Raw genomic sequence first — 16,475 nt, 5'->3', positions numbered from 1 at the left:
GACGTAATTTGGGGACCATATGAACCATAGGCATATTATTAATCTTAAGATTGAGCAACTTATTGAAGGATCTATAGAACATAGTAAGTGGGAAACGGTTTTTTATAAATAGTAAATCAGGGACGTGATTTCGTCATGAAAGGCGGCCCAACTAGATGCTTAGCGTAAAAGCCCTACGAAGTAGAGTGATTATGGGATCTGGGTTCGTTTCCCGGTATCGGACATCACAATTTCTTAAAAAAACTTCTTTGGACTTGGCTCTTCAGGTTTTGTAGTGACAAGCGTATCCAAGAAAAAGAGCAAAGAATTCAAGAAGTTAAGAGGGCATTGTGGCTATTACAGTTGTAGATAATATATAATATAATTATATATATATATCTATATATATATATCTATATATATATATATATACACATACATATACACACACACATATATATATATATATATATATATATATATATATGATTATAGATATCTATATATTTAATATTAAATTTATATATATATATTATAATAAATATATATAGATACATATATGATATAGCTATATACAAGATACATACAGTATTCATATATATATTTTACATATAGATATAATTATATATATATAGCTGATATATATATATATATATATAACATAACATCTATATATTTTTAGATATTATATGTATTATATATATCTATATATATTATATATATAATAATATATATTGAATTCTTTGCTCTTTTCTTGAATATATTCTTCTTATCTTTTGACGGAAGCTTTAATGCTAAGTATGATTAAATTATTTCTAAAATAAACACAATAAATACAACGTAAAACAAAAAACTTGGTGGATGAATAAAAGTTGTGATCTTTACGTTAATCCAATTTATTATCAATATTACAAGTGGTATCATGGTGACCAATTACAAACAGTGTTTCGATGAAATCTTCAGAAAACCAAATATAAAAAAACAGTTGACTTTCCAAACAATCTCTAACCGTAATAACAAAAAATCAATTAAAAATAAAGACTGGTGACTGATTCAAAGTTTCTAATTATGATGCAAAGATAAACTCGTTAAATTATGATTTTACTAAATCACTTCAATCTTTATATTAATTTCTTTTTATTGGTTACTGATTCAAATCTTGAATCCTTAGATAATGATGAAAGTTGTTAAATTATCAAAAGGCGTTACTTTACCGCGAATTAATCATGGTAAAAAAATAATACAGTTACAACTCTGAATTTGCTGTGGAGTTAATTTCTGGCGCTTGTTTGTCCAAGTTTATCATGATCATCATCATCATCACCATCATCATCATCATCATCTTCAAGGTTTGGCTGCCCCCTCAGTTGTTGGAGGAACTTGGTCTGAAAGTAAAAAGTCAAAGAAACGATTGAATGAATAGATAAAACGCAGGGAAACTTGCAAGTGGTCACGAATGACTAAACGAGAATGTTTACGATTGCGAGTGAGTTTGATAAACAATTGCATAATGGCAAGAGCTAAGCCAGAATTAGTCCTACGCTGCGCAAAGAATGCTCAAGGGATAATAGGGGAATTATGAGTAGAATAATGTGCGCGAAGGAGATGAGGGTGTGGTCAATGAGGATAAAAAAAAAAATTACACTTTTGATTAGGTTTTTATGGTTTGAAAATATATAGAAAATTATTTTTTTACAATTTAAGAAACACGTCTAATAATTTTAAATTACACATGGGACGAATAAAAGTAATTTAGTTTTGAGGAACGAAAGAAATTATGACATTGTTCTTTATTAATTAGCATTAGCATATACTATATACATATACACATGTATATATATATATATATATATATATATATATATATATTTATATATATATATATGTATGTATGTATGCATATACTTATATGTAACGTTGGCCGACCTGAAAACCCTGACCATCATATAAGCCAACTGCAGATATGAGCTTAGGCACTGAATTGAGCTCCGAACTACTAATATAGATTTTATTCCAAAAGATAAGCAAGATTCTATCTATCATGGAAAATTGAAATGAATAAATCAATATTAACAATATTACACCCAGATGAACCTGCCACATAGAAAACAGATCTTTGAAACTACACCTGGCTAACTGAAATGAATCCGCAAATGAAACAAAAGCTGAGACATTTCTCTTCGAACCCACATATGTTCGCTCAACAAATTAAAATGTCACATAGTAAAAAGAACGGTCTCTTCAGTTCGTTAATACACAGCAAGGGGCTTATCAGAACTGATAATTGATCAGCTTAAAAAGGCTGACAGAGTTCCAGTCAAAAGAAGATATGACTCTCATTAACATACATCATGAATGAAATGAATCTCATGAATGAATCAATACTTGAGATATCAGTACATGAGAGAAAAAGGTTCACTGCAGCTGCACGACACACAGCGGACATCACAAACAGTTCAAAGTACTGAAAAGGAAAAGTATTAGTAAAAGTATTAAATATCTCACCTCTAAGTCCATTTTGACAGTCCCGCGGCTTCACCGACCAACCTTTTCATGAATCAATCTTAAATCGCAGTGCCTTAAAAATTCCATCGATATCTCTCACGAAGGATATAACACAATATTATGTACGGACTCTCCTCACAAGACACTCCCCGTTAGAATGACGTCCCTGACACGTAACAAGTTCATTACATAGGAAGATTTCATGACGTCACTCATCACTAATTTAATAACTCAGGAGATCTCCAAAATAACAGGTTTCCTATATTTAGCTGCTTGTAAATTGATCTGTCTCAAAAGGTAAAATCTACCTCTCGCTGGTCCCGCCCATCGGAACAAACTCACACACAAATATTCCGTTCGGGGAAGTTCCATAGCAGACCCACACTCAATGTTCAAGGTGACCTGAAACAGTCAATCTCGCTAACGAGGGACATTTCCTTTTGTCTCCGTGAGAGCCAATGCTGACGTCTATCATTTCGAAGACAGCAAGATAGTCTATGCACCTGTATTAAGTGCTGAATATCTACCATATATATATATATATATATATATATATACATATATATATATATATATATATATATATATATATGCAATGACTACTGATACTAACGAAATACTTTTTGCAATAATTTACGTGGAAAATATTGCTTTAGGTTTTCTTATTCGCTTATTTCGTTTTACCTCTAATTTATTCATATATAAATAAATATCTGCTTTCACTTAGAAGCTGTTATCTTTTATTTGATATCATCATTAGTACTACTGCACACTTGTCAGTTACGATTCAAGGTCCGCTTCCAGGTACGTCACGCAACAGTTCTCGGTACGTCACGTACCGACTCCTTGGTACGTCAAACGCCGATTTTATGAACGTTACGTACTCGACTCGAGGGTAGGTTACGTCGTATTCCGACCCCTTAGGGAGCATGTCACGTACCGATTCATGGAAAGTCACGTATCCATAATGAACACGTCATCTTACATATCCTACGTACGTCACATTCCGATTTCTGAGGTACACCCGCATACCAAATTTAGGTACGTCACATACAGATTCTGAGTACAGTCGGTACGTTACGTAACTATTCTGAGTACGTTATGTATCGAGTCTGGGCACGATACGTACCGATTCCGGGTACGTCACGTACCTATTCTAGGTGTGTCACCTACTGATTCTGGGCGCGTTACGTACCTATTCCAGGTGCGTCATTTACCGAATCTGGTCACGTAACGTACCGATTATGGGCTCATCACGTATTAATCCTGAGTACGTGAGCACCAAGTCCCCAGGACCATCGCGTACCCACGATCCCTTGGGTACTTCGACGTGAACACTTTTTCGCCTGATTTGATTGATAGATTTGTGGAAATCAAATGTCTCTCATTTGTATTTAGTGCCCAAATTTACACGAGACATTTATAGGAGAACTGAAGTCGATAAAGTTAATTAAGACTATCTTACATATTTTTACGTGGATGGGAACTAATCGGTTACCTAGCAACGAGACCTACAGCTTATTGTGGGATCCGAACCACACCGAGAAATGAATTTTATCACCAGAAATAAATTCCTCTAATTCCTCGTAGGCAGAGTGGAGCATCGAACCCGGGCCCTGAGATCGGTAGTCAAGCATGTAACCGACTTGTCCAGCGAGGAACTATTAAAGTCGATAAAAGTACGTTTCAAAATGGCATTATTGCAATACATTTTGATATGTTTTTATCGACCGTTTTAATAAAGTCGATAAAATCATATATAAATGTATTGCAATAATGCCATTTTGAAATATATGTCACACTTCCTCTCCTGAACTAAACAAAAACTTCTTTCAGTTTTCTTCTGATGATTGAAAAAGAAACCCACAAAATGACTTAGTATAACTTGTTTACTTGTAATTATTTACATATTATTTTGCTCAACACTCGAGTACTTTCAGGCCCTATCTGTGGCCCTTTCTCATGAGATGTGTAGGTTGTCAGATTGGGTCAAGGCCCAGCAGCCTTCTGGAACTTCTTGTCAGGATATCAGAGCGACAAGAGGGGATTAACAACTCTCAATAGAATGGAAACCAGGCTCACATAAATGACAGATCAACAACAAGAAGTTCCAGAAGACTGCTGGGCTTTGACCCAGTTTGACAACCTGCACATCTCACGAGAAAAAGCTACAGATAGGGTCTGAAAGTACTCGAGTGTTGAGCAAAATAATATGTAAATACTTACAAGTAAACAAGTAATACTCGGAAATTTTGCGCGTTTCTACTTCCTCTCCTCTTATTTAAGAAAATTAATGGCTTTATCGCATTTAATTTGCAAATTTATACCAGACACATGAAAATTACTGTAGATCAAATTACATTAAAATGTCTAGCAATAAAGCCATTTTTTTTTGTTAAGAAATTCACAATTCCGTGAAAACAAATTGTTTAAAAAATATCCACAATTATATATAAAAATATATTTTTTATATTTTAAAAATATATTTCCATGTAAAAATATAAAACATATATTTTTATATATAATTGTGGATATTTTTTAAACAATAAAGCCATTTGGATAGGCATACCTCTATATAGGGGTTTCACACGGTCAACCATGTTGTTCAACAAGCTCATCAAACCTCCATCACAACATGTTTGAGGAGCTTTTACACGTTCAAACCAAAGAGACGGACAACCTCAGTCGATACGAAGAGACGGAGCAACATGTCTCTTACCCAAGACGAGGTGATAGCAACTGGGATAGTGATTGTGCTCAGTGAAAAGAAAAAGAAGCGGTCAACATGGACAAAGGACTAGTTATTAAAAAGGTGCCAAATTTCTCATACCAACATTATGAAAGAGCTGAAACTTCAGTCAGATGATTGGCGTAATTATATGCGCATGGATGAGGCGACATAGGTAAAGCTTTTGAATTTGGTCAGTCCATTCATTACTCATAAAGACACACCGTTATGAGGAAATCCATGAGGGTGGCCATTTAGAATCTTAATAAAATAACATGTTGGCATCCAGATTTGTTTGAATTTGAAAATTATTTTAATAAGAAGTCAGGAAACATTTTAAATCCTTATATCAAAGTGACCATAAAGCTGATTAACATCATCTACCCAGTGCCAAAGAATGAATAAATAATTGCACAAAGTAATAAAGGCACAAATAAATAATTAAATAAATGAATAAATACAAAAATTAATAAATAAATAAATATATAACAAAAATAAATAATTAAACAATTAATAACAATTAAGTAAATAAATAAGGTAAAATACATAATTAGACAGATATATAGATAGATAGGTAGTTAGATGGATATATAAATAGATACATAACACGATAAAACCATACAACTCAACCCTTCATCAACACAATCCAAATTTGATGTACTTTCTCTTGGCAACTCTTGGTCACAAATGAACATCAAGTCTTCAAAATACCAGGGAGTGGGTGTGTATATGTCATCAGGTGATTTGCCAGACTTCTTGGAGCTTTCAAGTTTTCGTAGTTCTCTTCTGAAGGAATTACGAAGACAGTTGATTTTTTTGGTCACATCCTGCCTTGTGCACTGAGGGTCAAGTTCTCTTAGTTTTGCATGTAATTCCTCGATACCCATATTTCTTAAATTCTTATTAGAATAATCTTTAGATTTTACCTTCCGCAGTGCTTGGTGTTTCCTATATATCTTTATGAAATCAACCATATTTTCTCTTTATATCTAACGGCGCACATATCACTCATGTTGTAATTTTACTTGGGAATAGCAAAGTCTCTTTGTCAGTGAAGGAGCTGCTTAAAGATGTTACCACCTCGAGAATTAATAAGTATGACGCTTGGAGACTGATGCTTGTTCAGAGGTTCAGACTTTAAACACGAACCAGCAAGCTCCGCCCACAAAAGTCAGGCCAGATCAGACATCCTTCCAACTCATTCAAACACGTTGGTCCAACATGTTTACTTCTTTCACACATTCAAACATACTCTCAAACATCGTGTTGTCAAATGTGTTCATGAACATGTTTGACTGTGTGAAATACTAACACTTGAATGTTAAAACGGAATTACGTAACAAAAGTACAAGATGACGCCGTTCATTGGTCCCGAGAGGAAATAAAACCAACCGGCTTTTTTAAGTGGTATTTTCTTCTTCTTCTTCTTCTTCTTTTTCTTCTCCTTCTTGGGCTGGTTCTATCTTCAATCTGTGCACCACGCGCAAGTCTACCGGCTTTTCGTTCTAAAAAAGCAAAACTACCTTTAACTATTTGACCACTTTGTATTTTTAAACGTATTTCTATCATCTCAATCAGAGTCAAAGTAATAGGGTCTGCTCAACTCGGCAGTGGGGGCGGAGCTAATACTGTGACGTCAGAAGAGTAACACTACCCGCGCTCCTCCATTGAATTACTTAAAAGAAGCTTTAGTTTTTATACATTTAATCCATATCGCATGGTTTTTTTTGATAAAATCTGATAAAACCTGTATAGAGGTCACATGCTTGATGTTTTTTAATAACCATTCAAAGTATATAGGGTCTGCTTAACTCGGCAGTGGGCGTGGAGCTAATACTGTGACGTCACAAGAGTAACACGCACTTGTTTCTCCACTGAATTACTTCAAGAACCCTTAGTTTTTATACATTTAATCCATATCGCATGGTGTTTTTCATAAAATCTTGATGATAAAATCTTTAGAGGTCAGATGTTTGATATTTTTAATACCCATTCTCTCATTTAGTCACCAAACCTTGTTTTATTGCACAAAATATACCAGTTTGAACACACATAGCTACTCCAGCTTTCTTCATATGTTTATTCTTTACTTATTTATTTACTTACCTATATACTGGTTTGCTGTATTCTCTTCAAGTCCATTTCTTTTAACATGACAACTCTCTCTCTCTCTCTCTCTCTCTCAGGTAGTAACATTATCAAGATTTTAAATAATTCTTAAGAAATGTATTTAGTTCTGCCACGGTGTTCATACCTCACTTTGAAAAGCAACTTTTTTATGATAAAGGTTAGAATGATAGATTAATTATATTTTCCAAATCTTATTGTGAATACTTATTGTTATGCAATAAATACAAAGAAAATATGGATACAGGCAGTGTAAGAAATGGCAGTTGCATTTGCACGACTTGGCCACAAAAAAGAAAATATCAAAAGTATAAGAATTACATCATATACGATATAAGGTATCAAAGGAATAAATGATGAAGAAAATGATACAGGGAACACATTTCCAGCAAATTTCTCATTAACACTTCATATCACATAAATATACTTCCGAACACATAAGTTTACATATAACACAAACTGTATACATAAAGGTATTAATTATGCATGCCTCAAACGATTATAATATTTTCGAAAAAGTACAAAAAGTTATTCGTCAGTCGCTGGATGTATCTGATGACGTTTCACGAGGGGCGGGGCAAGATTTCAGATCTCCCACGAATGCTTAATTTTTTATAATTGTTGCGTGCGTAGATAATATTTTCTGTGCGCGATTATGGGTTTGAAAATAATTGTAATTGTAATGTGTCATATACAAATTGAAAGGGCATTCTTTGTACTTTTACATGGTATATGGCAAAAAGTAATAAGATGAAAAATTATGTAAGAAAAATGTGGTAAATATTTACATAGAATTAAAAAATTTTGGTCCGTCTTTGACCAAGAATTCCTTGAAAATTTCTGAGAAAACCTATCAGTTTTATTTATGCATTAGATAGTAAATTTTATCAGCTTTCTAATCCATTTTCCAGTTTCTTTTCATCACCCTCCCTTAGTCAGATACGATACGAAACGTGAATGTATGTAGGTTGACGGATGAAGTAATTACACATTTTTGTGTGCGTAGATAATTTTTTCTGTGCTCGCTTGTTGGTTTGAAAGTAATCGTAATTGTAATGTGCTGTATATCATTTGAAAGACCATTCTTTGTACATTAACGCAGTATACGGCAACATGCAATATAAGGAAAATTTATATAAAAAAAACGCCATCGCAAAAATAGTTATATCAAAATGTTATCGTAAATATAGTTTCATAAAGATATGGTCCTTTTGTAACTGATGACGTTTCACAAGGGGCGGGGATAGGTTTTAGTACCGCCTCGTGAGCAGACCCTATTACTTTGACTCTGGTCCCAATGACATTTACGTGAACGATGTATTATATACTGGTGCCAAGTATGATTAGATATAAAAGTAATATAAAAATAGCCATACTCTGATGTACTTTTCATTTAAGATTTCGATTATAGTTTCAAGACAATAAAATAATTGGTTTAACCAGGATTGACCGACTGCAAGTCAAAACAATACGTTTTTCAGCACGTTATGTTTCACCCTTTGGACTCTCGTTCTTAGTTAAGTTATCGTTATGCCAGCAACAGTTCAGGTTTCTCGAGATATCCAACTACTCCCGGTTTAGGGTTGACAAACACCAAATAGGAGACATTTACTTCCCCTCTCACATCTTTAGAGAATCGACTACTACCGCAACAGAGAAGACAACTCAATCTGATATTCTTCAGTGTTTTGCAATCGACTTTTTCCCTCAACATTCTACCCAGAATTAAGAATCTCAACTTCCCTCTTGGAGGATTACAAAGATCTTACCTAGTAACTTAAGTAGTTTATTTTGTCGATTAATTTATCTCTATCTTCTTTCCTAATTATTATCCATATTCATATTATTAATTGTCATCTGTTTACCTATTTATGTGCTTAATTACATTTATTTATGTTATCTAGTTCCATATCATAATAATTTGAATAATTTATTTAGTTTACCATGCTACCTGCTGCAAGGCAATCTACAAGACTACTTAGGTCGAAATAAGAATGAAAATAAAGAATTTAGGCCAAAGATCGAGAACTGGGTCCTGTGATGAAGTCACTCGGCGCTGAAGGGAAAATTAACATTCAGAAGGTCTAAAAGGCGTAACAGGAAACAATTTCTAGGAGAGGGTGGAAAAGGCAGCTGGAAGAAAGACAACGTAAACGAAAGTACAGTAAAAGGAATGAAACGCCACTTACTTCGGGAGCAGTAGCGGCATTTGCTATCTGGGCAGGGGCAGTTGACCTCAACAGCATTGTCGCTGCTACCATCCGGGCAGGGGCTGGCTTTGTCCTGGCAAGAGCCTGTCACGCCTGGGCATTCGGGTTGTTGACAAGGGACGCAGCACTTGCACGGTTTATCATTGAAGCCCCTGCAGAGTTGCTCGCTTGGGAAGAAGCCTTTGGGGCATTCCCGAGCTGGGTGGGCGCAGATACCCTTCCCTCAGCGCACGTGCTCTGCAGACATTCCTTGCAGCACCTGAAACAGAGGTAGGGTGTAAGTGACATGTTTACCAGATAATTACATGATAGTTTTATTAGTTTATTTTACCATCTTTGTGATGGGTTAGGTGAAATGGACTTAAGATATTTCTCACATTGAATATGAGCCTATCTCTATCTATTACATAGACACATGCACACACACACATACACACAATCAGTCAGTTTCTTGTGTACAAGTTGTAGTACACTCCTCCATTTCATAGTTAAACGTAATAGGCTTTTTTCAGCTCAAACTGATCCTCTCATAAGATTATCCCAGGTCTATGTTTACTAGTCACAGATTTTCCATCTACAATACAGTCAATCTTTACCAAATCTCTCTCTCTCTCTCTCTCTCTCTCTCTCGTCAGGTATAAAGACTGTTAACAGCTCAAACTGATCTCATAAGTTTATCCCAGGCTTATCATCTAAAGTACAATCAACCTTTACCTATTCTCTCTCTCTCTCTCTCTCTCTCTCTCTCTCTCTCTCTCTCTCTCTCGTCAGGTAAAAAGACTGTTATTTATAGCAGCTCCGTCTGATCCTCTCATAAGTTTATCCCAGGTCCATGTAAATCCTAAGAACAGCTTTTTCATTTACAGTGCATTCAAACTCTACCTATTCCTCTCTCTCTCTCTCTCTCTCTCTCTCTCTCTCTAACCTGCAGTCTCCTTTAGCGCAGTCGTGCCAAAAGGCGTACACCTCCTCCTCTGCGCAACTCCTTCGACAATGGCCTCCATTAGCCTTACAGTTGTTTGAGGCTTCTCCGTCACATGCTATAGAAGGGTAGTGAATTCATTAATGATATAAGACCGAGTCTGGATTGTTGTTTTGCATTATCAGTTCTAATTGAATATAAGAATCCAGGATGGCTTTCAGATGACTGTCAATTTTAATGGTTTCCTCTTAAAAGGAATGTTATTATTATTTTTATTTATTTATTTATTTTTGTCTATCTCAGTCATCCTATTCGTTTGGGTGTTTTTTTTCTTTTTATAGTGTGAGGTTCTGGGTTGCACACTGCCTCCTTAGGAGTCCATCACTTTTCTCACTATGTGTGTTGTTCCTAGGAGCACACTCTTCTGCATGTGTCCTGGAGCTACTTCGGCATCTAGTTTTTCCAGGCTCCTTCTCTGGGATCTTGGGATCGTGCCTAGTGTCCCTATGATTATGGAATATTCCATATCCTTCTTATTTCTATTTTCCGGTCCTGATACTTATCAGTCTTTTCTCTCTCTTTCTCTTCTACTCTGGTGTCCCATGGTTTTGCGACATCAATGCTTGATACTCTCTTCTTGATATTGTCAATCAACGTCACATCTGGTCTATTGGCACGTATCACCCTTTCTGTTCTGATACCATAGTCCCAGAGGATCTTTGTTTGATCGTTTTCTATCACTCCTTCACGGTTGGTAAGCTAGCTGGGGTTTCTTGCACAGGCTCCAGTGGAGGGCTTTTGCAACTGAATCGTGCCTCTTTTTGTACTGGTTCTGTGCAAGTGCCGGACATTCGCTTGCTATGTGGTATATGGTCTCGTTTTTCATATTACACTTTCTGCATATGGGTGGGATGTTATACCCATCTGTCGTTCTTTGGATATATCTGGTTATTTTTTTTTTTGTGATTATTATTAATATTATTATTATTATGCTAAAGAGCTTTTATATTACTATATACTTTTGTTGGTTTCATGTATTGGCGAGGAAATAGTAATAATTATAATAATATAATAATAATAATAATATTAATAATAATAATAATAATAATAATAATAATTATTATTATTATTATTATTATTATTATTATTATTATAATTATTATTATTATTATTGTTGTTGTTGTTGCTGTTGTTGTTGTTGTAAAATAGAGACTTGTCATATAAGAATATGTCTATAATAATGATAATAATCATTATTAATCTATTACTTACAAGCGCAGCAAGTACAGAGCCAATTCGAGTCAGTCCGAGGGCAGATGTCAAGGGTGTAGTCGCAGCTTCCAGAGTCCTGTCGCAACTTGCAGACTCCGTTGTGGAATTTTTCGCACTCACTGAGAACATGGATATTATTATTATTATTCTTATTATTATTATTATTATTATTTTTTTTTTTTTTTTTTTTTTTTTTTTTTTTTTTTTTTTTTGCTCTATCACAGTCCTCCAACTCGACTGGGTGGTATTTATAGTGTGGGGTTCCGGGTTGCATCCTGCCTCCTTAGGAGTCCATCACTTTTCTTACTATGTGTGCCGTTTTTAGGATCAGACTCTTCTGCATGAGACCTGGAGCTACTTCAGCCTCTAGTTTTTCTAGATTCCTTTTCAGGGATCTTGGGATCGTGCCTAGTGCTCCTATGATTATGGGTACGATTTCCACTGGCATATCCCCTATCCTTCTTATTTCTATTTTCAGATCTTGATACTTATCCATTTTTTCCCTCTCTTTCTCTTCAACTCTGGTGTCCCATGGTATTGCGACATCAATGAGGGATACTTTCTTCTTGACTTTGTCAATCAACGTCACGTCTGGTCTATTTGCACGTATCACCCTATCCGTTCTGATACCATAGTCCCAGAGGATCTTTGCCTGATCGTTTTCTATCACTCCCTCAGGTTGGTGCTCGTACCACTTATTACTGCAAGGTAGCTGATGTTTCTTGCACAGGCTCCAGTGGAGGGCTTTTTCCACTGAATCATGCCTCTTTTTGTACTGGTTCTGTGCAAGTGCCGGGCATTCACTTGCTATGTGGTTTATGGTTTCATTTTTCGTATTGCACTTCCTACATATGGGAGAGATGTTATTTCCGTCTATCGTACTTTGAACATATCTGGTTCTTAGGGCCTGATCTTGTGCCGCTGTTATCATTCCTTCAGTTTCCTTCTTTAGCTCTCCCCTCTGTAGCCATTGCCAATTGTCATCGCTGGCTAGTTCTTTAGCCTGTCTCATGTATTGTCCGTGCATTGGTTTGTTGTGCCAGTCCTCTGTTCTTTCTGTCTTTCTCCTGTCTCTGTATATTTCTGGGTCTTCGTCTATTTTTATTAGTCCTTCTTCCCATGCACTCTTTAGCCACTCGTCTTCACTGGTTTTCAGATATTGCCCCAGTGCTCTGTTTTCAATGTTGACGCAGTCCTCTATACTTAGTAGTCCTCTCCCTCCTTCCTTTCGTGTTATGTATAGTCTGTCCGTATTTGCTCTTGGGTGTAGTGCTTTGTGTATTGTCATTTGTTTCCTGGTTTTCTGATCTATGCTGCGGAGTTCTGCCTTCGTCCATTCCACTATTCCTGCGCTGTATCTGATTACTGGCACTGCCCATGTGTTTATGGCTTTTATCATATTTCCGGCGTTGAGTTTTGACTTGAGTATCGCCTTGAGTCTCTGCATATATTCTTTCCTGATCGTGTCCTTCATCTCTTGGTGTTTTATATCTCCTCCTTCCATTATTCCCAGGTATTTGTATCCTGTCTCATCTATGTGTTTGATGTTGCTCCCATCTGGTAGCTTTATCCCTTCAGTTCTCGTTACTTTGCCTTTTTGTATGTTGACTAAGGCATATTTTTCTATTCCAAACTCCATTCTGATGTCCCCAGATACAATCCTTACAGTCTGGATTAGGGTATCTATTTCCTTGATGCTCTTACCATACAGCTTGATGTCGTCCATGAACATCAGATGGTTGATTTTGTTGCCTCTTTTCTTGAGTTGGTACCCGGCATCCATCTTCTGTAGTACTATTCATATTGGTTCAAGTCCACCACGGGGGCAATTGACCTGAAATTCAACCTTCCAAAGAGACCTCTTCTTAAAAACAAATTAGTAAATAGATAGAAAACCTGGGAGTAAATTATTAAAATACAAGACTTATATTAGAGTAGTAATGCATTGCATCTTCACTTGAACTTCTGAAGCTCCAATTGCACGACATCCTCTGGGAGGATTCATCACAGTCCGATGGTACGAGGAACAAAGGACCTCTGGAACTGAGAAGTCCTACAGAGAGGAGCTTTTCCTGCATATTGGTGCTGCTGTTCACCGAGTCTAGTTGCTCTCGACAGGAAAAGAGTATCAATGATTAATTCTGAATGTAAAATATCTCTGTTGAAATACAACTTATGAAAAATTGATGGGTAAGAGACCATCCATCGATGTTACAAGTTCATAACTGCTAAATATTAGGGAACAGAAACCTGCCACCATTGACCTCTCTATGTAACAGAAGTAAATCCCTGACAGAAGCAGACATCCTCACCGGAGAACAGTATTCTAGCAAAGGAAGGACGAAAGGAAATGGAAAGCACTTTTCTATGACGCTCTTTCGTTAACATATATAAATTTGACGAAGCCTTTGAAACAACTCAGAGCTTACTATTGATCCTAAAAGTAGACTGTTTACTGGCAAGAAAATTTTTTGATTTTCGAAAGGGGATTTTTATGTTGATGTAAATATCATTAGAGACTTCAAATAATCAAATGAAATATCTTTGTGGTTTCTGGTATGATTTTTGTTATTGTTAATGACATTTTCTATTAATACTTCGTTAATTACTGTACGATTAATAATGAAGATGCTGGAATATGAAGCATTGCTCTTGTATGGAGTCTGCACTTTTCTCGAAGTGAACTTATTTTTAAGTCTCTTAGTTTTCAAGAGGTTTCAATTCAAATATTAGTTGAGAAATCCACAATGGTACATGTGTAAATATATAGTAAGCATATTTATAGAAAACTATAGCTTCGGGAATCGAGCAGGTTCGCGAAAACTTTCGTGTATATATATATATATATATATATAGATATATATATATATATATATATATATCTATATATATATATATATATATATATGTGTGTGTGTGTGTGTGTGTGTGTGTGTGTATAAATATATATATATTATATAAATATATATATATATATATATATATATATATATATATATATATATATATATATATATATATATATATATATATCATATATACACACACACACACACACACACACACACATATATATAATATATATATATATATATATATATACTATATTATATATTTATATATATTATATATTATATTATATATATAATATATATGTTTTATTATATATACATATAGATTAAGCTGCAAATGTCCTTAATATCCAGTTCGCTCTTCCTCGGAATTAATATATTTTCATAGATCTTATTCCCCTTCGGTTAGCATATATGAAAATATATTAATTCTGAGGTAGAGCGAATTGGATATTAAAGGCCATTTTTAGCTTAATGCATGCATATGAATCACAGTGGTGTGGTAAAATTCATATATTTTTAAATATATATACATCCATATATTGAGATTTTATGATTACAAATATCATAATTTTTTAAAATTTCATTTCATCTGTTTATATACTTACATATTTATTCAATCTATTAACTTCTACATTTATTTTGACTTCGCGTTACAGAAAAATTATCACTTGACTTCAAACCAAGATCTTGTTACTGATACTAAGTCAAACGGACTACCCACAGCCAAATCACCCCTTTTAACATCATTTTAATATTTGTCTTTTCAGCTGGAAATGAATATAGAATATAAAGATACATTTCTGCCTAACATGACGATCGCTCCTAGGACTCTAGTTTAAAAACAAAGGGTAGGATCGCCTGAGCTACAAAGGTCCTATAACAAGCTGAAACCTATGAAGTATTGACTCAATACCCAAGGATTTGCCTGGGTAGCCTTCACACCTTGCATACCAGGTAATTTTGCCGAACTCCCCGACCCTATAGTGACGCAGGTGATAGCATTATTCGAATGCATGTTTTTGTTCTGAATCGACAAGTGAAAGCCATTTGTGGAATTGTGTTAACGATAATGAATTCTGAAAACTGGCTCAGGGGGTGAGGATATAAATCACTGCACGGTAAACGAAAGATGTATAATGAGATTCCCGACGGTTACACAGCTACGAAATAGACAAAAAAAATAATCTAAACAAACAGAGGAGAATAAAAGCCAATGAAAAGTATAAGTAGGATGATAAACAACGGAACGTAGAGTATCAAACATTAAGAAACGACAATGAATATAGTCTATTTTAAATCTTACTGTGTAGTAAAACCACAATAGGAGGACTGAGCGGAAGGATCCCCTTCGGGAGGTCTGGTAGTCTCTTCCCGCTGCTCACCGGAAGTGGTCTGTGAAAAAGAAGGAAGACAATTCATTAAAACCGAAAATGTGAAATATTTCGCAGATATTTACAGCTGGTACGTATCCGTCAAGGGAACTAATAGAATAATATATAGTATAATGCATTATGGTTAGGCACTGTTTCCTTCATTTGTTCCTTAGAATGGGAATCAGTCAAGGGAACTAATAAGATTTAATGTATAGCGTATTCTGATTCAGCACTTTGTTTCCTTATTTTTTCACTAAAATGGGAATTAGTCAAGGGAACTCATAAAATAATATTTATAGTTCATTATGGTTAGGCACTGTTTCCTTCAATGGGAATCCGTCCGTGGAAATTATGAAATAGAATCAATATTGCATCATGGTTGGGCGCTGTTCTCTTCATTTGCTCCTTAAAATGGGAATCCGTCAAGGGAACTAATGAAACAAAGCGATATTGTGTTCTGATTAGGCACTCTGTTTCATCCATTCGTCCCTTCGAAATTTCCAG

The 16,475-nt window shown here is 35.1% G+C and overlaps 2 protein-coding genes and 1 long non-coding RNA gene across 3 annotated transcripts in view; 1 reads left to right on the top strand and 2 right to left on the bottom strand.

The window, feature by feature from the left end:
• The window catches only part of LOC135224449 (uncharacterized), a 289,668-nt gene that overhangs the window by 235,882 nt on the left and 37,311 nt on the right, over window positions 1-16,475 (top strand). The gene's annotated exons all lie outside the window — the stretch shown is intronic.
• The window catches only part of LOC135224448 (scavenger receptor class F member 1-like), a 315,394-nt gene that overhangs the window by 291,524 nt on the left and 7,395 nt on the right, over window positions 1-16,475 (bottom strand). The window lies entirely within an intron of this gene.
• On the bottom strand, window positions 1,032-16,454 carry LOC135225075 (uncharacterized). Its single transcript, XM_064264336.1, has 7 exons — window positions 16,344-16,454; window positions 15,902-15,990; window positions 13,752-13,901; window positions 11,744-11,862; window positions 10,475-10,589; window positions 9,529-9,808; window positions 1,032-1,364 (listed from the first exon to the last, which is right to left on the bottom strand). The coding sequence occupies exons 1-6, from the start codon at window positions 16,452-16,454 to the stop codon at window positions 9,637-9,639; spliced, it is 756 nt and encodes a 251-aa protein (XP_064120406.1). The 3' UTR covers window positions 1,032-1,364; window positions 9,529-9,636.

The sequence above is a fragment of the Macrobrachium nipponense genome, chromosome 12, assembly GCF_015104395.2.
Source record: "Macrobrachium nipponense isolate FS-2020 chromosome 12, ASM1510439v2, whole genome shotgun sequence".
NCBI classification, from domain to species: Eukaryota; Metazoa; Arthropoda; class Malacostraca; order Decapoda; family Palaemonidae; genus Macrobrachium; species Macrobrachium nipponense.
Note: the sequence above shows the minus strand (reverse complement) of the source record. Positions and strands in the feature narration are given on the sequence as shown.